The following is a 25772-nucleotide window of genomic DNA, read 5'->3' on the forward strand; positions in this document are numbered from 1 at the left end:
CCAGTTACTAACCGCAGCGTTCCATCATCAACCGGTTACCGCAGCGGCTACTATTTTAAGCTGTTGATTCCGGTGTCGACCGGTGAGGTTTGTCGAACGCAAAGCAGACGTTAATACCGGTTATTCACCGGTAGACCGGTGAGGTTCGTCGAGCGCAATCGTGTTTACAATTGCATACTTATTAAAATGTTACTGGCAACAATTAGTTTCCAGCGGTGTTTTTGTTATGAAATGAACGAAAATAAATTTTCTTGATTCTAAATATTTCTTTTTTTGACTGTCACTTGCCTGTCATTTGGTAATGTTTGCATCGCGTAGCATACAAGCAGATCATAAGGACCTTATCCATGATGTTGCTTATGACTTTTACGGTAAAAGGCTTGCTACCTGCTCTAGTGATCAGACAGTAAAGGTAAGAAAATAGGATAAAGCAAAAAATACTGTTGATTATTTTGTCTAATTTAAATTGTGAGTGAACTGGGTGGTATTTACAAAACGCATTTCAAAGGGTTTCGCTTAACTTGTCAAAACAAAACACTTTTTTTGCTTATCAAATAAGTTCCACAAAACAAGACTGACCATTAAAATGTAAAATATTCATCAATATAAATGTTAAACGTTCCACTGAATTGTAGTTCATGAGGAACAAAAATGATAGCTAATTTCAGGCATGAGAAATTTTGCTGCCAATTCGACTTGTTGCAAGTTATGATAATTCGAATTATGATAATAGGCGAACTTTTATTCCGCCCCCCTTCTGTTATTTAATGTGTGTATATTTCAGGAGATATTTTGAAAGTTGAAATTATTGTGGTTCCTCGAATTTTGTGCAATATAATCATTTTATTTTAGCAATATGAGTAATCCCGAAGTATTAGATATATCTAGCCCTGGTGACACATTTGAAAAAATTGATAAAAAACAATGGACATGTATCCTAAAGTTTAAAAATGTTGAAATATTAGAAACGGATAGCTTTAGCGTATTCACTTTAACTCAAGAAGTGGACTTTTTTTTTTTTTTTCAAAAAACTTACCTTTTCCATTTAATTTTCTCATTTTTTTTATTAACCATAATCTTACTCTTAATCCCTTCAAATGTGCATGCTTAAATATTAGTCATGGCTTGTGGCATTGCATGTTTTTATCATCGCTGGTCTTCTGTACCTCTTCATTAGTGCTGATCACTTTGAGGTGTCATGCCTCATCGAAATTGAAAAATCTTGATGATCGAAATTGAAAAATCTTGATGATTGCTGCTGTGATGTTCCTGTGTGCCTACAATCACTGGCTCATTATGAATCATCGTAGAACCTATCAATTTCCCATGCCCATAGTGCATCACAGGATTACCGATAGAGTGGGACCACAAGAATCACTCACTTTTAAAAGAGATCTCAGGCAAAAAATAAGAAAACAATAGAATTTTCTTGCAATATTGTTATGCCTATTAAATTGAATCACCAATGGTAAGTAAAAGTGATAAAAAGAAAGAAAGTTAAACAAATCCATAACAACACTGAACCCCCCACAATGAAACCTTTTCTTTTCTACTGTATTTTCCCCCCACTCATTTTTTCCACACTCTGATTTTATCCTTCAGTTGCGATCTTCAATCTATTAAGAATCGCCCAACGCAATTAATTCGTACAATAAAGCTAAATTATGTGAAAAACGCCAGAAAAGTCTGAATTTGAAAAGGTGAGGTTTTGAAAATTTCAACTCATTTGAATGTATTGTATTGGCAAAAATATACCATTTTTACACAGGAGTACTTGTTTTTGAATGTATTTATTGCACTTTGCTTTCATTCTTTCAAAAATATTTCTTTTCAACTTCGTGCCATTGAAAAAAAAGAAGGGGGTCCAAATTGTACGACAGATAAATCTATTTTGACTTTACAAGTTCAAACGAAAATGACCGATGAGAAAGGAAGGAATAATATTATAGCTTGAAAAACTACATAAACACACTCTTGTAGCAAAATGAATATAAATAAGTAACAAATAATCTTTGAATGTAAAGTATGTTCAGCAGCGAGAAAATGTCTCATTGCTAACTGTTTTTTAAAAATTAATTTAAAATAATTCAAATGAAAAAACTGATCAAGCAATTAACTTTATGGAGAGAAGAAAATACTGTGTCATTTACATCCCGCTGTATGAGATATGTTTAAATGCAGTTTCCCGAATTCCGATCTAAAGCATTCGTAAAAGTAAGTTTTTAATGAGAGTTTCATTATCGTTTTCTGCATCAGAATTGCTATTAATTGGTTGCCTCCTCGCTCGTCAAAAATTGCTGATTCAAAGAAAAGTCTTTTTCTGCTTGGAACATGATAAAAGAATCATTTGGATAACAATCCAATATTTCATGACTCAAATTTAAAAAAAAAAAAAAAAATCTGGCTGTTAAAATAATTTGCTAATTCTGGGTTTGTAAAAAGGTAAATCGGGGTTTTGCCTTCATTTTAGTTGGGAGAAAAGAAAATTCGCTAAATTACAAAATTTGTTAAACAGAGGTTCCTTAAACCAGGGTCCAACTGTATTACTAACATTTTTTTCACTAGAATGTTCAGAATAACATGCAGAATAAGAAAAAAATGTATTTGTAAATATACCTCAGAACCAGGGGTGGCATTTCAGCATTTCATTTGGGGGGTCAAGTTTTTTAAATATGTACTACCACAGTACGGTACCAAGCACACCTTAGCTAACAGGAAGTGGTCATAAAATCGGTTTAATATGAATAAAAATTAGTGTTTAGAAATAATTAAAATTTTGATTCACTTTCTAATAAGTTATACAAAACATCTCAATATTAAAGTTTTTAAATACCTTTTGGAAAAGTTTTAATGCGTGATTTTTGGAATTCGGAAGAGCAGGGAATCGTGTTACTAATCCATCAGTCCCCAGTGTCGTGCTGTTTTGCCAGTACAGCTAAATATAAAAGATGGTGGAAAAGCTCATGCCCTTTAGCATATATGACTTTGTTTGAATATTTTGTCCATTGTGCTTCGAAAATCATTCTCTAACCTCCTGAGACATAAAAAAATCTTTCTCTACTAGCTGAGATAATTGATAACAAAGTGATGTATGAAAACACTTTTTTTATATCTTGCTCTTAAAAATCACCCAGGCAACTTCAAAAATTGTGAGGGGCTTAATTTTTCATCACTGAATAATCTAGTCTCGTGAGCGCTCTCAGCTTCAATGGGATGTCATCTGCCTCCAGCTCTGTTATTCACTATTCCAGACTGATGAGTTCATAACAGGGACGAAACTGCAGTCGCTGGATGTGATAACCGGTCTGTCGGTATATTGCTTGTAATTTTTCTTGTCTCGTGCTAAAAATTTTACTAATAATGAAACATTTTATTTTTTGTTTCAAAAATGCAATCTAGATAATATAGAGCCAACCATACAGAAAAATAATTATCATAAAATCTTGTGTTAATTTCATTCGAAACTGAATCTATTACTTCATACAAAATTTAAAAAATCAATGTTTAACTTCACATCATCATTTGGATTTTTGTCTTTTTTTTGAAAAGTTTCATGCTTGATTGAAACATACATCTATGTAAAATCTATTTGCAGTTTCAATTGTAGATTGAACTATAGTAGTATGGTGCACAGATCAGTTGTAGATTGAATTGTGGTTTAAATAGTCCAAAAATTAAGGGTAGCGGATTTATTTTTCAAGGACATTCCTCAGTCCAAACAAATCGAATAAAAATTCAAACGAAGTCGAACATGCTAAAAGGCATGAGCTTTTTCACCATTGAAAGAATCGTTTTGTAATAATTCTTCCAGTCGTTAAATCACTGCTTTAAAGTTCTAGGTAAATGTTTTTTTAAATTCAATAATCACATGTATTTTTAAGAAGCTTCTTTGAAAGCATATGATGCATTGAGCAGCTGAAACGTTTTTCTAGCAGAAGAAAGTGGTGAACACTCATTAAATAAATATACATCTAAAAAATGAGCGTAAAGTGAATGTAAAATATCAAGGAATTTTCTTGTGAAAATCATGCAGCCCCACCACTTTGCACGAGCCTCTCATATTGGGCATACCATCGTTACACTGGGCACACAAGTATGAAATATTTAGCCTATATGAGAAAATGTCTTCTTTAGTTAAATTCAAACATGGTTCTCTACCAGTTTTCTATGTTTTGAAAAGGCCGGGAAATACTTCATGAATTCCTAAGTCATTATCCAAATAACGAAAAACACTTTTTATACTTTGGGAATGTGTCGAGTTTCATCAAATAGTTACTGAGAACCAGCGAGATTTCTTTTTAATAAACATTGATTTCCGACTTACATAAATTAAATTCACCCATCTTCTATCATTCTGCACAAAAAAATTGGGGGGGGGGGAAGCGTCCCCTCTTGACCCCCCTATTTGCCACCCCTGCTCAGAACAGTAGAGGGACGAAGCCCCATAGTTTTGAAAGTGAAGGGACATTTGCCCCCTTGTACAAGCTGCCTATGTTCAAAAAAAATGTTATTTAACTGTTTCCCAATTTTTAATTAGACCTTTCCTTAAACATTTCCCTTCCACTACTATTTTGCAATTGAAACTGTTTAAAATTATCTTTTTTCCCAAATTATTTGCAATGCAGTTATATTTATGTTTTAATAACTTACATTATATTGTAGCTTTCAAGATTAAAATTAATTTTTACATACTATTATGTCATCATTAAAAAAAAAAAAAAAATAAGTATTGTTAAAAATGAAACCAGAATTTGCAGGTACAATGACATATCCGATATTTATTTTCAAATTGTCATGATATCCAATATTTTGGATTTGTTATTAAAAAATTTTTTTTGCACTATGACATTTTCTCATTAATGCTATTATTATGATTATTAAAAATTACTATTTTTCCCTGAAAATTATTAGTGAATTTCATTAACAACTTTTAAAATCTTGTTATAGATATGGGACTTGGGAGAAGATAAGCAATGGAAGTGTACAGCTTCATGGAAAGTAAGTAATACTTATATGTAATGCAACAATAATTTATTTTTTCATTTTTTTTTTCATTCACTGTTCCAAATATTGTAATTTAATTTTTTTTTAGACTCACAGTGGATCTGTATGGAAAGTAACCTGGTCTCATCCAGAATTTGGACAAGTTATTGCAACGTGTTCTTTTGATAGAACTGTTGCTGTGTGGGAAGAGTTAGGTAAAAAAATAATATTTACTACATATTAACATTTTGCTAATGTTGGACGTGTCTAGCAGGGCTCAAAAATTATATTTCCCTGACATGCCTGGGACATGTAAAAATTCTGATAGGGCATGAATCTTTTACCCTTACTTTCCCGTCTGGCAGGGCCGGATTTGGAAGTGTGGAGGCCCCGGGGCAACGAAGGAGCGGAGGCCCCTAATTAGGATTCGAAAAGATCATAATATTTTCGAAAATATCCGATACTTTGATATATATCCGAATATTTTGATATATATGTAAATATCCGATATTTTCTATCAGCACTTTAATAGTAAATACATGCTGAAGTTACTGCTATTTATTTTTTTATATTATCATTATTATTATTTATAGGGGAGAAAAAATGTAAAATTTGCTGACCTGTGAAAGTTAGGATATTTTGTAAAACTTTTATTGTGGGGACCCCTTTGTTGTGGAGGCCCCGGGGCAGTAGCCCTGCCTGCCCTTCCCTTAAATCCGGCCCTGCCCTCTGGGCATGTCATTCTTTAAGGAAATATTGCTTAATTATTTCGTATTTTATTAAAAAATTACCACATCCCACCCTCTCAAAATTTGTTTCAAGCAGTACCGCTAAAATCATATTTGGACAAACATAAACTCATTAGGAATTGTCGGCAAAGTCAGTAAGTGATCTTCTTTAAGTTGAGTACAAAAAACAGGGCATGTAAAAATTTTAATCGGGCATGTAATTTTTAAACAAACATGCCCTGCAGAGCATGTACAATTTTTGAGATTTTTCTAGCCCTGTTGGCCAGCATCATTCCATTTTTGGAATTTAAATAATACATTGACTTTCTGTTGAACAATTTTCAAGGGTCCACAAAAATCGTCTTAAAGTAGAATGCATCCTTAAATAGAATGCTTCTAAAACTACAGTGGAGCATTCGGGACCATGAAAAGCCGTCTTTAAATAGAGAAAGTCTTTAAATAGAGCGTCGTTAAATATAGAGCCAATTGTATTAGTGTTATTAGTATCAAAGTGGTGCAATTAGCACTAGGTTGAAAGGTACAATGGTCAAAGCTAGCAAACCCTAAGACATTTTTGATGATACTTCAAAAATACCTTCCCGCTTAGTTATCCATGCCATAATTTAACTCTAAACTGCACCTAGTTCTTTTTTATGCATCTCTTATAATTGTAGCTGTCTATTAATAACTCAGTTGATATCCTGAGAGTAAGGAAATCTAAAAGAGACAAGCAAAACATGATTAGAAAGTTTAAATAGTAGGATAGAGAGAGATAAACAATGCCACTATGACATTGACATTATAGTGGTAACACTATCAAAATTCACCCCAGACCAAAAACAAGGCAGCATACTGCCATATAAAAGGGTACTTTATTGTAAAAATTTTGCTTTAAAAAAAGATTGTTTAAAAACTTTTTTGTATAGTATATGCATTCAAACCCAAGTATTTTATCAGTAGTAATTGTTTTTTAAATAAGCAAAAGCTTTTTAATGAAGTTTAGAATGAAAAATCATGTTTAAAGCTAAGAAAAATTTAGATTTATATTCAAATCAAATTTTTGTGGATAAGAAGGCAAGGTAGTTTACATTACAAATCCAGGCTTGCGTGACAAAAACATAAAAGAGTTTGTTTTTCTGATTTTGTTTTGACAAAACTTCCAATTAGCAGGGACACATAGAGAAATGGAAAAATGAGGGGCAACACCCATCTAATGTTAACATCTAAAAGAGCAAGGTGCTGTGAGTACCCTGCTAAAAAAGCCTGGGGGAAGCACTACATATATCTCTTATTAGTGACATTTCCAAAGAACAAAAATTACACTGTAAATATTTAAACAAATGCATTGTAAATGAACTTTTTCCCTCAACAGTTTATTTGTGTGAGCAAAATATGATTCCAAAAGTAGTTTTTATTTCAAAATTATAAATTGAAAATCATCAAAAAGATTAATTGCACTAAAGTGAAAAAAAATAACTGTCATATTTTTCAACTCTTCCAACAAAATGCTTAAGATTCTTTGAATTTTGTCTCTAAAAATCTTTTATTTAAAAAAGTAGGAAAATGATGTTTTCTTGAAGAACACAACAGACCATACTGAGCATTGTCTAGAGAAACAGCTCCATGAGAAATTGATACAATACATTTTCAGTTAATTTTCAAATGTTTGATGCTGAAATAAAATAAAATATAAGAAAATGATGATAAAAACTGAAGGAAAAAAGAAAATATATTGAGACTTGACAAAAACCTAAGCTTTTTCTTTTTCATAAGTTCCAATATGCTTCAAAATCTCTAGCAAGAAAATTACATGAAATCGGATTACAAGTTGTAATTGGAGTATTGAATACTTTTTAATATTTTCACTCATAGAATAGCATCTTTTGTCTGAAAGAAAATTTTCGTGTCTGAAGAAGTTTTTTCCAACGTCTAGCAATGTGATTGGTGTATATGTGAAACAAACCGACTCCCTTAATAGCAATTTTTCAATTTCAAAACTTATAGCTTGTCTTGTTAAGATGAGACATGTATTTCTTAGTGTTTGGGAATCATAATTCTTCTCCAAAATCTTGCCTTTCTTTATGATTATGCTGTGTTAGATTTTGTGAGTTTTTTTAAATATATATATAGATAACTGCAATATGAAGGGAAATAGTTTTAGTAAAGATTCAAAATTTTGTCTCAAAATGCCCCCCCCCCCAAAAAAAAAAAAAAAAAAAAAAACTTAAAATGTTAAGAGGAAAGAAACGCTAGCAGATATCATCAGAATTCACAATTTATTTTTAATTTTATTTATTAAAAAAATCAAAACCAGCTTGTAGTATTCTTCTCAGGTAATTAAGTTTCAAAATGTGCAATTTTCAGGTTATTAGTTTATTTTATTTTTTGAATATCAGATAAGAGTCTGAATTGATGTCTGTATGCCCACATTACTTGTTGAAATTTAATGTGAAATAGAACATTTTTGTTAAATGTAATTTAATAATTTCTTTTTAGGTCCTGAAGGATCTATTGGTGAAAAATCTCAATCACAATGGGTGAAAAAAATCAGCCTTGTTGATAGTCGAGCACCTGTTACTGATGTTAAATTTGCTCCGAAACATCTTGGTTTGCAACTTGCAACATGTTCTGCTGATGGTGTGTTACGAATATATGAAGCTCCAGATTTTATGAATTTGTCCCAGTGGATTTTAAATCATGAAGTTCCGTGTAAACACCCTAGCAGTTGCTTGTCTTGGAATTTAAGCAGGTTACCAAATTAATTTTCTTATAAATTTATTCAGTGAAATTTGTTATTTAATAATTTCTCTTATTACTTTCTGAATGTTTTTTTTCTTTCATTTTGTGATACGTGTGCATGTATTTTGTCATGTTCAAGGTATTACCTATGTATGCTTTTGGGCATCTCATCAACCAATTTTCGATTATTTTAAATCTTTATGCAAATGCAACTAGGGGAAGAGGGGAGGACTTTGTTCAGAATTGTATTTATGTGCATTATCAATCTCAAAAATTCAAACTATAATATTAAAATCTTCTAGGAACAAAAAGTCAAGGAGATAATAACATTATTTTTAAAGTCTTAAGGACTGTCTTAGCAAACTATATACAGTAAAAACTCTCTAATGCGGACACTAACAGGACAAATTTTTTCGTTCGCAATAGAAAAGTGCCCCCAGGACAGTGGTTTAATAATGTTATTTTTCTTGGAATTGATTTAAAAATTGTCTGCATAAAAGGGGTGTCTGCATTTGAGGAGTGTCTGTTAGGAGGGGTTTTACTGAACTCAATCACTTCATTCAAAGCATGAATATTAAACATGTTACAGAAAAACTCTAATTTTTATTCAGTTAATTTGCAAAAAGTACTGCATAGTGTTTTCTGCCTATTGGTTTTAACACTTTTGATGTCATTTGCTCAAACCTTGAGAGATTCACGACATTCTCATTAGATGTTTGCTGAATTTTGCTTCAGCTACTGATCTGTTTTATGTTATCTGTTTAGGGCTAGCACAATAGACCTCTGGTCACAGTGGTTCAGCTGAGCTCTCTTTTCTTTCATTTCATTAAAACATGTTCTTGAGGCTTGTGAAATAAATCAAGCGCAAATTCGGAATTTGAGTTTTATATTGTTTTATATTTATAATTGCAAAGTTATTGTAATCTGAAGCTACAAAAATAGAATTTTAAAATTTACTCAGACATTTGATTTTCTAAAAAATTCAAGATACAAGTGTAAATTTTTAGTTTGCTACAGCCTATGCAATAGGCTCAATTTTCTTAAAAGATATTTCTTTTCGCATAGGTATTCAAACATATCTTTGTATTTAAAGTGCTTGTAGTTATATTTTACTGTTGCAAGCTCACTTATAGCAGAGTTCCTATGGGTCAGGGAGAACCTGGAATTGTCAGGGAATTTTAATTTGATTAAAGAAGTTGGGGGATAGGAGGTATACCTCAAAACTCAAATTTTGAATTGGTAGCCAATGGCTACCAGATCCTCACAAAATGGTAGCCAAATCTCAAAAAATGATAGCCAAACTTTATTTTAATTTAAATTATTTAATTTGTTTTAATCCGTTTATTTATTTAGTATTTGTGCATATGTCATTGGCGTAGCAAAGAACGTTTCTTATAAAATAATAATTAAAAATAAATAAGTAAATAAAAAATATTAAAAATAAAATAAAATAAAATAAAAACGAGCTAAAAATAAAAAGGAAAAGAGGGTTGAGGAAAAATTTTGGAGGGGGGGGGGGAATTGAACTTGGGGGGAACGGGCACCCCTGCCCAGATATTATTTAACACATCTTTTGCAAACTATAATCTGCATTAATTTATCTTTAAGCGAAACACATCAGGATAAAAAAATAAATAAATAAGATTATTATTATTATTATTTTTTTTTTTTTTTCAGCTTTCAAAACTTCTAGAAACATCACAGCTTTCAACCAAAACACGAGTTAGTTCCTTGATAAAGAAAACAACAAAATACCAAAAACTTGAACAGAATGTAAAACCTAAACCATTTGCGATTCTACAAAAATATTTTTTTGTTTTTACAAATGCATGCAGAATTTTATAAAAATCGAAGCCAGAGTGTCAAAAAATGAATAAATAAAAGAAAGGTAAACAATATAAAACAAAACAAAAAAAAAAATAAAAAGTGAAATAAAAGATCCAGTAGAAGAAAAAAAGGGTTTCAGCCGTATTCTTTCCACCTTCTCTAGATGCAGGAATGCCATTTTTTTTTATTATTTATGTGTTTTATAACTACGATTGTACTTCTCTTTATTTATTTTGGAACACACATTTTCCTCTTCTAAATGGTGAAAATGGACAATCTACAACGTGGCGCCATTTTGAAAACGCGGGACGCCATTTTGAAAATTTACCGCGAAACTTAAAAATAACAACTTTTTTAAGGAGAAATAAAGTAAATAAACGGATATGTCCTCTCCTCCAGTATGTTTTTTATTTTAAAAAGAAAAAAAAAGGAAAAACTAACAATATGATTAAAACAAAAAATCAAAAATCTTGCAAAAAAGCTTTTTTTTTCAGCGATATGTAGTTTTTACCTTGTCTCGGTGCATTTTGACTCAAAGGCGCCATTTTTGTTCATTCATATGTAAACCAAGTGTACAAGATTAATTCTTTTTATTTTGGAAAGGACATTTTCGTCTTAACTGGTAAAATAAACAATAACAAAGTGACGCCATTTTGAAAACGCGTAGTTTAAAAATACCGCAAAACGAAGAAATAGCCATTTGTTAAGGAGAAATAAAGTTGAAAAATGAATTTAAGATCAAAAAAGCGTAATTTACTAAATTGGTGTATGAAATTTGTCTATTTTTACGATCGCGTGTAAAGAAAGCCGAGTTTTCGAAATAGCAAGTTTTGTAACGAATTTGCCATCGTGATTGCGATTTTTGTTTTCTATTCAGAACAAGAACACATAGCACAATTAGCCACAATTGGACAATACTCCCCCCTTCCCTCCTTCATCCCTGGATATCCGATAGACAAGCTTTTAGTGGACAAAAGAATTTGGGTAAAGGTCATATATCAAAACTATAGGTCAGGGAAGGTTGCATTGGCGAATGGTAGCCACATTGGCGACTGAAGTGAAAATAATGGTCGGCAAAATTTGAAAATTGGTCGCATTTGGCGACTGGCGACCGCGAGTTTTGAGCTTTAATAGGAGGGTATCATTGATTTTGTTAGAAACCTGGAGAATTGTGAAAACAGACCTGGGAAAAGATTATCTTTTACTAATGGTGCAGACTGGTGGTCGCCACTTCTCAATTTGCTACCAAAAATTTCTTTGCGGATCACCACAAGGGAGCGTTTTGTTTTCTACTCCTGGAAATGCTACTTTCTTTCTACTTATGAAACCAATCAAAAAGCTTGTGAAAATACTTTTGATAACTAGTACAGAATAAACACTTGTATTTTTATATATTTTTTTGTCTCGGTTGATGTCTCTGGAAATATCTGAAGTGTATCATTCAGTTGTGCAACTGACACACTACATAATAATTATTATTATAAAAATGTTCTCGCTTCTATCAAACTCTTTTTTTTTTTTTTTTTTGAAAAAGTCCTTGGAATTACTGAATATAGCTGAACATTAAAGCTAGCATAGTATAAAAATTTAAAATCCTGACAAAATCTAGTTTTTCAAAAAATGTACGGAGACAGTCATTCTGAAAATACATATAACTACTCGATGCATGAAGTCAAAGGAGAGCTGACTTTTAATTTTTTATCTACCTTGTAAAAAGCTATACCATATGTACTTTTACTTAATATATAGATTCATTTTTAGTTTAGTTAAAATGATAAAAATCGTAAGTACTCATACAAAAAACAGACAGGAATGCACAATAATTGAAAAGAATTCAATAACACATAACCTCTTAATGTCTTTGATAGCAATTCAGTGCAATAAAAATGTACTGATGGATTGTAAAACATGTAACTAAGACTTTAAATCAAAATTTTGAAATTTTCTGTAAAATGATTTGTTTGCAATTTTGTAATGAATCTTTAATAAATTTCTAATGGAAAGAAACAAATTATTTATATTTATTTGAACTTAATTTTGAAAATATATCTACTGAAATAGGTTAAATCCACCTATGATTGCTGTTGGAAGCGATGAATCAACTCAGGCAACTACAAGTGGAAAAGTTGTGATTTGTGAATATAATGAGAACAATAGACGATGGGCTCGAGTTGAAACTCTGCCAGTCACTGATCCAGTTTATGACATTGCTTTTGCACCAAATTTAGGGAGGTCTTATAATTTACTTGGTGTTGCTACAAAAAATTTGCAAATATTCATATTGCGTCCTACGAAGTAAGTGACAAATTTCATTTCTTTGTAATTTACCAAATAAGCCCCCAGTATAAGAAAATTGGATTGCTATTTAGTACCAATTTCTGAAAAACACTACCAGTCAGAGTTAATTATTACTTCATTGATTTTTTTTAAAAAGTCCTTTCTATTTTGTTGCTACTTCGTTCGTAATGTAAAAATGATCCTAAGTTCTCACATGGTTTTCCATTTTTCACAGATTAATCATATGTACAGTTAATTTTTTTCTTTTTTTACAAAAATTGATAGTTATACTTTATATTAATTCTTTATTATAAGTATTCATATGTAATACAGTCGGACCCTGATTTAACGAAAATCTATTTAACGAATTTCATGATTTAGTGAGTTTTTCTTTGTCCCCGACTAAAATGAAGGCAAAAACCCCGATTTACAGGGTATGTATGCTCCTTACAAACTCCTGCTTTTTAAGAAAAGAAAATAAGGGTCCTTAAAACTCTTGAATTTTGCTATTACCTCCTTACAAACTCCGTATTTTTTATTCTATATGACCCTAAAGTTTTTTTGCTGTTGCCAATCCGATACGAGTGATTAGTGATTACTTTATACTGAATGTTACCGGAATTCGCTATTTTTTCGTTTGTTAATACCGGAAATATGATTTTTTTGTTAGACTATTTTCTTTCCCTCATCCAAAAATTTTCCCAAATTTCTAACGAGTCTGTCGATAATTATTAATAATATAACATCTTGTAGGCTTTTTAAAGTACCATTCTAAAATCTTTTTTGCTTTAATAAATTCTTTTATTTGCTGTTTTTAGACTTTTGACACTTTCATTTTGATTAAAGCAATGTCTTTGCATCCAATATGAGAATCGAATTTTTCTGACTTTTGATGCTTATTATGCTTTTTTAGAGGGCAAATAAATGAATTTTTTTTAATTTCCTATAAAAATCGCAAAGTTATAGTTTTCAAGCCAAATTCTGTGTCCTTTATGAGAGTCAAAATGTTAAAATCTAAATTGCTGGTTTGATTTTTGCTGCAGTTATGTCTATTGTTATTAATAATACGTTTACTGTAGAGCTCTAAAATGCAATTCTAAAATAATTTACTAAATAAGTTCTTTTATGTGCCGTTCTTTATACTTTTAATGTGTTTACTTTGAAAATCGCAATGTCTGTGCATCTGCCATGGGTATAAGATTTTTTGCGTTTATGATGATTACTAGGCCTTGTGAAGAGGCAAAGAAATTAGGTTAATATGTATTTTTATTAAAATCATTAAATGTAAAAGTTTTTAATGAAAATCATGATCTTTAAGAGAGAGAGAGAGATCTTCTCAAATCAAATGTCAGAAAGATAAGTACGGAATCGCTGGCTGAAATTAATTTTTGTTTCAACTTCTTAAAGGGTACCATACCAAAGGGTAAACAGTGGTACCACTATTTCCTAGAATTATTATTTTCATACTTTTTAGGAGAAAAATTTTTAATTTGTCAGTTTTCTATGTTTATCAGCCTAGAGTCACACAAAAGTTTTGAAATGATCTACAAAATGTTGATCTATTTTGAAAATTAATATAATTTGTACAATATTTTTAAAAGTTTCCCTAATGTTTAAGTTGAATTTTCTGTATCTCAATCTCGTAACCTTATGTTTCTATGCCAAAATCAAGCACAAGCTTCACCGAAAATTGTTTGTTGCATTTGAAGTTTGCCCTTTTATATCCTGTAAATATGTCAATTATTTTTATAGTTGGAAGTTATTTTGGCCTCTGCTACTTTCAGTCGGCTTGTTATATAGTTCTTACTAGAGGATCCAACAGACATTGTTCTGTTCAAACTTTGTAAATTGAAAAGCTAAAAAATTTCAATAAGCTATCAAGTGTTTGAACCGTTTTGTTGAAAAAAATAAATTGAAAAAAAAAATGTTTTAAGCTGCTTGGTGTCAGAATGTGTATATTTATTACAACTTGATTTAACTAATGCCCACTGAGCAGTTATTTTATGAACTATTTTTTCTAACGTACTTGATGGTTTGTTCCTTCAGCCATACTCAAAGGATAAAAAACGTCCTCATGTTTTAAGTGTAAAAAACTAACTACCCATCTAGAACAAACAAAAAATCTCACTGCAACATAGCGAAAATCACTCATCCCCCCTCTCCCGATCTAAAATAAACATTCTTTAACTAAAATGACTAAAAATTCTTTAAAAACGAAAAACAATTCTTTGCAATTTGAAATATTTCGCCAAATACAATCAAGTACATTAACAGTAGCTTTAAAATGTAAACAAATGATCATGCAACTCTATTGTTTATAGCCAAAGTCGCCAAGCCACCATGTTACTAAGATAAATAAATACCTTTGTGCTGAACAGTAAAGTAAGACAAAACAACGTTAGAAGACAAAAGCCTAAAATCTTTTGTCGGATGTCTTTTCATCCATAAGCTCATTATTATTTTTTGCATTGAAAAAGGCGTTCCCTGTAACGCCGAAACACGTGTCTGCTGTAATTTGCAAATTTGTGCTTCTTCTAATGTTGTTTTGTCTTACTTCACCATGTTACTGTTTTCCTGCCGATCAGTGAGCAAAGCCAATTCCGACCGATTAGCGGTCCGATCTTTTGAACGAAAGCTTTTAAAACTTCATATATTGTCTAATTTGTTCTTTCCACCAAAGATAAAGATCTTCCATTGCACTGATCTTTTAAAATAAAATTTGTTTCGTCTATAAATTCCACCATCTTTTCCTTTAATAATGTACTGATTAGTTTGATAATCCTTAAAGTGTTCTTGCCATTAGGGCCAAAACTCAGATGGATTTGAGCCGAGAAAAAAATATTGCTAGTAACGGTACTTTCTGTTCTTTAGGACAAACTAAAGCACCGATCCGGTCACATGGTTCAACTACGACGACAGAACACACGTTTTGCATGAAATTTCCAGTACTTTACTTTAAAATGTATCTCGGGACCTAAAATGGTTGCTTTCAAGAAATGAAAGCTTCACTCTCTCTCTATGTTTTATCTATTCTCAACTGACATATCGCAGTAGGAAATTTCATTACAAAAAGCAGAACTGGCTTTCTTATTGTCTTTTGGCAATGGGTTAAATATTTATTTCAGTTCTCGCTCAACAATAGGTTAAAATATATATTAATCATTTGGGATATATAACCATCCAATGTTTAAATTTATTAATTAATTAACAAAAACGTTTCAGATTCGATCCATTGCGCTGCGAAACCATGCTTGCCACAACTTAATTGCACACAAAAAATTTGATCGAAATCGGTCCAGCCGTTTGAAAGCCTTATGGTGACAAACGTCCGCACAAAAGATTTTTATATATTAAGATTTTAGCAAATATTTTATTTTTTAAAGTCTTATTTTGGTTAGGAAATCGTTAGTACCTGTTTTTTGTTTTTGAGAAAATACTAATTTTCAATCATTATCACTTATTTTTTATTCATTTTCAAAATAAAACATTTCATGGTTACCCCCCCCCCCCCCCGTATTTGAATTTGATTCCAAGGTGGCTCAAGTCTAAGAAACAGTAAATGCATATTTTACTATACATTTAGTATGTTTGTGCATTCAATGTATTGTATGAAAGCAAAAATAAATAATATTAGAGTTGTACATATTTTTTCTGAAATACGTTTTAAAAATGCATCCTCAAACAAGAAACTAGTCCTTAAAAAGTAAAATGAACTCCTGCAAAACTCTTTAAAACTTCTTACTTTTAATTTTTAAAGTTGAGTATGAACCCTGATTTAGCAAATAGTAAACCCCGAATTAACCAATTATTTCAACAGCCGAAGAAATTTTTTTTTTTTTTTAATTTGAGTGAGGAAATTAAGAAAAAAAAAATGGCTTGTTTTCCAAATGTTACATATGTATTGTCCGAAGCAGAAAAAGACTTTTCTTGGAATCAGCAATTTCTAGTGGGCAAGAGGGTAACCGATAAAGAGTGATTCAGCTGCAGAAAGCGATAATGAAACTCCCTTTAAAACTTACTTTTTCAAATGCTTTACATTGCATACAAACTAAAAACATATCTCAAGCAGCCGGCTGCAAATGACACAGTATTTTCTTTCCATAAAGTCGAAAGATAATTAATTTGAGTCAAGCATCAAGGAAATTGTTAAACATCTATTACTCAAATGTTTAAAATTTCAAATTAACTTGTGTGTAATAAGTCGGGGAATGCTGAATAAAAAGTATGCACTTTCTAGTTATGGCTATTTTTGCGCTGTTGCTTATTAGGGCTTTAGATAAGGTAAGTGCAATTAAAAAAAATTTTTTCCTCCTAATATTACAAATTTCCCTGATTTAACCTAGAATAGTTTCGGTCCTGATGAATTCGTTAAATCGGGGTCCGACTGTCTGTGTAATGTTGCACGTAGTTCTCATATGCAAATAATTTTATTAAGAAAAAATCGTGGATAAACTAGATACAATTATTAAAAAGTGGCATCTAAGCTCAAAATATCACTCAACCTATGGGGCTTAACCAAATTTTTTCGTTTATGTATCAGCATTGATTTGATTTACACAAATTGTGAATATTATTAGATTTGGTGGGTACATTGTAATAAACAGTTGAGATAATTGTTCTTTGTTGTGCAATTATGCTTGTTTTGTTCATTTTTTCCAAATAATTCAATTTATATTTTCCGCACACCTTTGTAACATGCTACAAATGAAATTTATGATAATCATTTAAAACTAGTCCATATGCATTCTAATGCAAGTAAATTTACTTTTTGCTGTTCAATTTTGTTAAATATTTGTATTTGCGTGTTCAAATTCTTTTTTGTGATATTTTGTTATTAATTTTCATCTTCTATGATTTTAGAAATCAAAATACTCCAGGCATTCAAGATGTATCATCTAAGTATGAAATTAGACAAGCTGGACAGTTTGATAATCATAATTCTCAGGTCTTGAAATTTTTTCATTTTTTTTCCTTTATAACTTTTTTTCGTTATTCTTATTTATTTTCATTTATTAAATTTTAATTATTGCATTGCAAAATCTAAAATTAGAGCTGTAATAACCCCACTATAACGAGCTATCAACTGACCTAGTTGAGAGATCACTATAGCCGAGAGTTCGTTACATCCAATTTTTCAAAAAAGTCTGAATTCACTCAATTACTTCCATAATGGCAGTGGCGCCGACTCCATGGGACCTGAGGGGGCCCGAGCCCCCTCAAAAAATTTTTTGAGGGGGCAGAGCCCCCTCAATAATTTAAGAAAATTATTAGTTATTTAATGCTTTAAAAACTCACAAATTTGTCTCAGTATTTTTTATTTTCCTTGTTTGAAGATAGTTAGTTACCTTGTAAAATACATTCAGTAATGGGTTACAACAAATAATTTTTACGGTAAAAATTAGGTTAACTGAAAACGAGTTGTGTGAATAATGATAGTGTAACGTTGCTGCGAGCGCTTAGAATTTGTCCCAAGTGTGTGAACCTGCGAATAGTCTGTTCGATCAACAATGGGGCAGAAGCGATTGAACAACTTGGCTGTTCTTCATAACCACCCAGATATTTTGGATGAATTGGATATTCGACCAGTCGTCAACGACTTCAAATTCAGTAAAATTCAGTAATCTAGTCAGGCGGTCGACATTTGCACCTTTCTAAAGACAACCCTAATATTGGTATTTAAAGCAGTTTTAAAAATCTCTGTAAAATAGATAATTAACTACATATAGAATGTTAGATTTAAAACTTCGAAATATTAGTACTATTTTATTACCGTATTACTATAGTACTGCATTAGTTATTTTCAAATACTTAAATATATTTAGAATATAAGACCCTATAAAAACCCGCTATTTACATACTATATTAACTTTATTAAACAAATTAACTGTGGGATATTATTTTTATTTAATGAACTCTGAGCCTTATTCAAAGCAAGTTTAAATTAGCTATTTCACTTATTAATCAAAGTGCGACAGCAATATCTTATGCTTTATTTTTTAAATGATAGTTTTTAAGATTTATTTAAATATAATTTCAATCTTTTTAGATATATATTCACTATTCTGTAATAGACTAAAAACAAAATTATTATAGTATAAATTAAATTAACTTTTTACAAAAATACCGTACATGTGGCTTTTTTTTTCGTTTTTCAAAGCCGAAACATGTGTTGAGTTAGCGAGAGTAGAGTTTTCGGGATTCTAATGTTGATAATATATTACTGTAAAATGCTTAAAAAACTGTAAAACTTACTTTTTCCATCTCCAATTTAAAAAATTTCCCGGGGTTAAACCCGTGGTATGCCCCCCACTCTCCCAATATTTTTTGTATTTGGGCGCACTGGGAGTGCCCTTCCATGCAAGTCAAGTGCCCTACCTTATATCAATGCCTAGCCACGGAACAGCACGATTTCTCCCAAAATAGAACTGTAAAAATGTCCCACAGTGAAGACAAGTGACATGATCTAATTGAACCAGAAAATTTGTATACAAATTCTTAGATTGACTTTGAAAACGCCATGCCGCATATTGTTTGTCTATATAAATCATATACACCAGAAAATATGTAAATTGGCATTTTCAAGGTTCAAAAAATCTGAACTGTTTTTTTTTTTTGGAAAAGGGGGGGAGGGGGGACGCCGTGGGATTACATAACCCATGGATCACCGGCGACGTCTAGCCCCCTCAATAATTTTTGCAAGTCGGCGCCCCTGCATAATGGACATCCTAATTACACAATGTTTCATTAGTACTTTGGACAATAAAGTGAAATGTATTAATTATATTTTATATTATACTCAATAATAAGCTAACTATAAAAATTTAAATTTTTTAGAAAAAAAATGAATCCACCTTTTGAGTCAGGGACGCTTACGAATGATAGGATATCTTTCTTACTTTTTATACCAGATGATGAAAAGCTTGAAATTTTGGCTCACTATAGCCTATTTTCTAGCATTTGGGAATCGTTACAAGCGTTTGAAATTGCATTTACAACACAGGACTTTAGTTTGGACCATTTTAAAAGTTCGCTGCAACTGGGGGATCGCTATATCCTGGGTTCACTACAGCGGGGTTCAACTGTATTTCTACTGTAATTAATAACTTGTTTTTTTTTTTCTTAAATTAATTTATTGAATTATTCTTAGATTGATTAAAATTGATTTTTTTCTTAAATTGATTATTAATTCAGAAGTTAGGATGCATCATTCCCTTTCCAAATGTCATATTATATTAATTCATAATACCATGTAACTACTTCAAAGTCTACTTCAAGGGACTACATTTTTTCTGTTGTAACACAGATTTTTGTTGTAATGGAAGTTAAACAATGTAATGGAAACTAAATTGAGACTGAAAACTTATTTCATTGGAATGAATTTTTCAGTGTATTGATGTTTATCATAATGGGATTTCTTTGTATAAAATAACATTGTGCGTCAAAAAAAACCCTTCAAAATCCTTCTGACATAATACCTGCTGATTCTTATGTAAAATGACTCCCTGAATCCAAATATGACCACACTTTTCCCCCCTGCATGTACCACTTTTTACAATAACATTTCCTTTTCGCTATTTGTGCTTGTTTAATGATGTTATTAGGTTTTTAAATAATTTTAATTATTTTTGTCTCTTAAATTTTGTCTGAAACATACCTTTTGTTACTGTCTACCTATGAGTTTTTTGTTTATTATTTGCAAATATATTCTCTTACTAATATTTTTATAGACTTGTACTAGTGATTTTTCCGCTAATTGGCATAATTTTGCAAAATTCAATCTTCATATTTGCAGAATTCTGCTTTCATGGCTATTATACTTATATTCAAAAGATTTAAGCATAGGAATATACAAAATTAACAAAAAAAAAAAAAAAAAACACACACACACACACACTTGTCAAGAATAACTTTACATATATTTTTTTTGAACATGTTGTATATTTTCCTACTTTAATAAATGAAAAGTAATACAGAAATTCAATAGCAGATGTTTAGAGACTGCTTCTCAATTTCAGAAATGCTGTAAAGTCACATAAGCCTACTTTTCCTCATACTAGCAAAAGAAGTTGTTTTCAATGTGCAATCTTTCTGCATCTTGCACAAGAATCTTATTTTTTTTCCTTTCAACAATTTTTTAACTTTGTTGCAAAGTATTTTTAAATAAAATTTCTTTAGTTTAATTTTTAGTACTGTCGGCCTCATTTAATCGGGTAACCAATGAATGAATACCCCGTTTATATGAATAAAACTTCCCGGAACCAAATATTTCCCCGTAGATGCAATGTTAAAGATCCCCACTTAGTCGAATAATTTCCCCAGATAATCGAATAATATCAATCAACTTTCGCAAATATTTTTGCTCAGAAAAATTTTGAATAAATTAGAAATAAATTAAGTAAGAACAATAACTGACTTAAAAATATAAAGTTTTTTGCTGACAACGGGGGGAAAAAAACAACATTCATATTCCTTCAAAATAATTCCACTATTCTATAAAATTTCTTTTTTTCTTTGTCATTAAAAAAATGATAGATAGCTCAGTTGATAATTAAATAGCATGAAGAAATATACACATTTTAGACAATGATAAATTGATAAATATTAAATGTTAGAAGAGGCGCAAAAGGAAGTCAGAAAAGTGTTTCCAAAATAACCTTGAACATATTTTTCAAAAATTAATGTGCTGTAAAAAGGTGCCAAAATAAAGATTTCATAACCCAAGTTGTGAGTTAAGTATTTTTATAATTTTCATACAGGCTTGTAATATAAGTATATAATGATTATTAAACTATTTTGCTGTTTATTTAAGTTATTTCAGAAAACTTTTTACTAATATTACTTCTTTATATATACTAGCTATTGATTTAGTGTTATTACCTTTTAAGACAAATGTTGTCAATTTAGGAAGTCAAGAAATATTTCCCCGCTTACTCAAATAATATTTCCTGAAACCGATGATATTCGATTAAGCGGGGCCGACATTTTAGAAATATAGATACACTATATCAGTGGTGAATTCTGAAAGTTTCCAGTAATGGCAATAAAAATAGTTGAGTTCTGAATCATTACCAATTGTATTTAAAAAAGGAATTTTTTTTTTCAAAGAAGCAGTACTGTTACGTTGTTCTGGTGCATTCTGCCCCTATATCTCCCCTGGTATATATCTCCCATAAGAAGCTAGTAAATGGTTTAAATAACCAGCGATAAAAATAAACCAAAAGGAAGCAGTACTTAATAAGAAATCTGATGATGAAAGACTGATATTCTTTTAAAACATTCATTTTTTCTTTTAAAAATATTTGTTTCTTTAGATTTGGAAAAATTATCAAATAAAAGCATTTTCTGCAACTTTCATTGCTTAGTTTACATTTTCAGAATTAAGCAAAAATGTTTCAATGTTTTTTTGTTTTTGAACAATCACATGTATGATATTCTTTTCACGTCAGCTAAGAAATGCTTTCTCATCGTCCTGCAAAAGGAACTCATTTAAGCGCTGAATGTTTCAACTTTCATCGATTGTAGTGAATTTCTATCAATGAAAACATTTTGTCACTCTGATCCAATGTTTTATAATTATAATCATTATTGTTGTTAAAGCAGTCAAAAGTGCCTAAAAGTGTGAATAAAATCAATTATGTTATTCATACAAGTTTATCAAGCTTTTGACACTGATGTTCGTTTTCATAATCTGCCAAGACTGAACGAGAAGTAAAATGTTCTGCTAAACTTTGCACTTAGAAAACAGAATTTTTCTTGCAAACGGAACTTACTTCATCAAAAATTGTAAACTGTGGTTTGTTCCCAGAACAGTGAAAAATAATTGTTTTAATGATAAGGTACTATTTATTTTATTAGTATATTTTTTTTCTGAAATGCTATTTATTTTAAGTTTTAGATAACATTTTTAAAATAATAACATTCATGGTGTAGAAATATTTAGTTAAGCAATAAGGGAAATAAAGAATAAATACCTTTGTGCTGAGAATTAAAAAGTCAGTAATCCAACGTTATTAAGCACAAAACTTGCAAATGATTGCAGACACGTGTTTCGGTGTTACAAGGAACACGTGTCTGCAATCATTTGCAAGTTTTGTGCTTAATAACGTTGGATTACTGACTCTTTAATAAAGGAAATATTTTAAAATTTGCAATTTACGGTTGGCTCTCTATTTAACGACTTTCAAGGGACCACAAAAAATTGTCCTTAAATAGAGTGCTTTTAAAACTACAGTGGAGCATCTGGGACCGGGAAAAGTCGTCTTTAAATAGAGAAAGTCGTTAAATAGAGCTTTGTTAAACAGAGAGCCAACTGTGCAGGTTACCAGTAAGTTTGAAATTTCGGCTTTTTATAGAATGCCTAGCATTGTATATTAAGTCTAAAAGTACCTGGCAACGATGAACCAATTGATATTTCAAGTATTTCTTAGGCATTCTGTAGAATGCCAAATGAGATACCAGAAAGTATAAAATACATCTCCGATCTTTTTCAATGTAACATGGCAAGGCACTTGATTTTTAACATGAGGGCCTCAATTTCCGAATTCGTCCATTATACTTGGTGATTTGTTCAAGAGCACCAAAATAAACAACTGTACTTGAATTTGTTGAGCAATAAGTTATGTTTTTTTACTACGTTTAAGCTATTTTTAGGCAATATATACTATGCCTAGGCATTCTATAGAATTCTGGATTTGAAACTTTGCTGAAAACGTATGTAATTGCCTTATCAGGAACTTTTTTCATACTTTGCCTGTACATCATTTATCATTCTACAGAATGCCCAGATATTACATACAATGCCTAGGGAAAGTGTAAAAATTATCATGTTTCACATTTTGCCAAAAAAGTCTGGTATTCTAGTATACAATGCTTTGTCTAGTTTATACAATTTGTTCTAGTATACACTTGGGAACATTGAAAATAGCGCCCCAAGAAAGAAGAAAGGTACAATCATGAAACTTTGCATATAAGAAGAGTGACATCTGATATGCAACTGATCCAAGTTTGGTGTCAATGTGTATGACCGTATACCCACAGTATTGGTGCAATTGGGAAAAAGGTGCTACATAAACCAGTGCATTATTTAAGATTTATAAATGTTATGATTACATCCCGATTGTTGGAGAACCTTAATGAGTGAAGGATGTCAGGTAGGCGAATTAGAAAACTTTTCTCACAGTTCATCGAGTTTGAGAGAGGTTTGATCATTGGCATGAAAATTGCGGGCTGTTCTACGAGCCGTGTTGCTCCCAGGTGATTCATTCGAAGTGTTCCATTAGAAACTGTTGGAGGCAGTGGACACAAAATGGTACTTATGTGCAAAAAACTTGGTCTGGAGTGACCAGGAAGACGACGAGCAGAGAGGATCGAAGGATAGATGGCAAGAGCGCTCGTGGATCCCACAGTGATGCGTTCCACCATACAAGCAGACATAGGGGTAGCAGTTGTTCCCCAAACCATTTCTAGGCGTCTAGCAGAAGTGAATATGCAGTCCAAGCGTCCTTTTCGTGTACTCCTTTTAACAGCAAAACATAGGCAACTCCGTCTACAATGGTGCAAAGCCAGAGTGATGTGGGATGTCATTGACTGGCAAAAGGTGGTGTTTAGTGATGAATCTTGGTTCGTTTTAGGGTCAGATGATAACCGCGCAAGGGTGTGGAGGCGCCCTGGAGAAAGGTACCATTCCATCCATTCTATCGCACGACGTACTGCCCGCATCATGAGTATAATGGTCTAGGGGGCCATGGCCTATGATAGACGGTCCACTCTAGTTGTGGTACGTGGAACCTTAACGGATCAGCGTTATGTTAATGAAATTCTGCAAACACATGTAGGACCGTTCCTAAATGGTCTCCCAGGGGCAATTTTTCAGCAAGGTAGCTCAGCCGCATACAGCTAGAGTTGCTCCAGACTTCTTAGGTCCTTTTGAGACTCTTCCATGGCCAGCCCGCTCTCCCGACTTGTACCCTATAGAGCATTCATGGGATCAACTGAAACGCCAGATGCCACCGTGCTTTTCTGTGCAAGATTTGGAAGTGGCTGCTCAAAATTTGTGGGTCCATCTATCTCAAGACAACATCAGACGTTTAATTAGCTCAATGCCGGACCGTATTGCGGCTTGTATTGCAGCAAAGGGGATCCAATGTGCTATTGAAGTGGCACTGTATTTATCTCATTTCTTACCCTGTATTTTTTTAATTGTCTAGATTTTGGGAATCAAGTGTATCTCTCACCTATATAATTCTGTATATTAAATTTCATTTCAATCCAATGTTTCCTTCTTTGGGCGCTATTTTCAATGTTCCTGAGTGTATAATGCCGACATTCTGTAAAATGCCGGCATTTCAAACTTTGCTGGCAGCATATAAATAAATTCTTAAATGTATTAAAAGAAAATAATGTATTAAAAGCTTATACGTAACTGGTTTAATAATTTTGAAATACATTGCTTTTTGATTAAAATTCCAAGACCACTTTTCAGGTGTGGCGTGTGAGTTGGAATATAACAGGCACCATTCTTGCATCTTCTGGTGATGATGGCTGTGTTAGATTATGGAAAGGTATTGTAAACAAATCTTTTTGTGTCATTTCTTGTTTGATTTGAACTGTGTGTTAAGATTTTATTATTTTTGACTTCAACAATACCCCGACCATTTAACTTTTTTTTTTGCATGCTTTTGTTACTTTGATAATATTTTAATTTCTTTCCTTATTGCTTGTTTTTGTGATAATTCTGTGCAATCAATGATTGTGTATGATATGGAAAATGCCATCATCAGTTCCCCCTTTTTTTATTTAGTGTACTTAAAATATTATTTTTTCTCTTTGTAAATATTTTTTAGCAAATGCTTAACAGTTTATGTTCCTTTCCTTTTCTTTTAGCATCTTTAAATGACAAGTGGAAGTGTATTGCAACTCTTAAAGGAGATGGTACAACAGAATCTACTGATAAACAATTCAATAGTGAAACTAATGCTCCAAAACTCGATCCCGCGAATCTAAGGCACAATGCCAATTATTTAACTCAATTCTAAATCATTTTTCTTCAATGGAAATTTTAATTTGCATTTTGCTACTTTTTGAAATTTGTCAATCATGGATGAAATTCAATATTCTTTTCTTTTGAAAAACTATTCATTTCTGTACTGAGTTTGTATAAATAAAATATTTAATTTCTTTTTGAACAAAGTGGCTTTTTGGAATTTTTTTGTGTAACTA

General features: G+C 31.5%; 1 protein-coding gene across 1 annotated transcript; it reads left to right on the forward strand.

The window, feature by feature from the left end:
- Positions 1-209: 209 nt before the first annotated feature.
- Positions 210-25742, forward strand: LOC129235149 (nucleoporin SEH1-like). Its single transcript, XM_054868839.1, has 8 exons — positions 210-412; positions 4948-4998; positions 5093-5198; positions 8208-8460; positions 12339-12572; positions 17415-17499; positions 25036-25114; positions 25437-25742. The coding sequence occupies exons 1-8, from the start codon at positions 302-304 to the stop codon at positions 25586-25588; spliced, it is 1071 nt and encodes a 356-aa protein (XP_054724814.1). The 5' UTR covers positions 210-301; the 3' UTR covers positions 25589-25742.
- Positions 25743-25772: the final 30 nt, after the last annotated feature.

The sequence above is a fragment of the Uloborus diversus genome, chromosome 2, assembly GCF_026930045.1.
Source record: "Uloborus diversus isolate 005 chromosome 2, Udiv.v.3.1, whole genome shotgun sequence".
NCBI classification, from domain to species: domain Eukaryota; kingdom Metazoa; phylum Arthropoda; class Arachnida; order Araneae; family Uloboridae; genus Uloborus; species Uloborus diversus.

Bases quoted from the DNA above. Each gene is read 5' to 3' on its own strand.
- LOC129235149 (XM_054868839.1), top strand. From the start codon at position 302: ATGTTTGCATCGCGTAGCATACAAGCAGATCATAAGGACCTTATCCAT. The intron at 12,573-17,414 runs GTAAGTGACAAA...CTATGATTTTAG, and splicing joins TTCATATTGCGTCCTACGAA to AAATCAAAATACTCCAGGCA. The intron at 25,115-25,436 runs GTATTGTAAACA...CTTTTCTTTTAG, and splicing joins CTGTGTTAGATTATGGAAAG to CATCTTTAAATGACAAGTGG.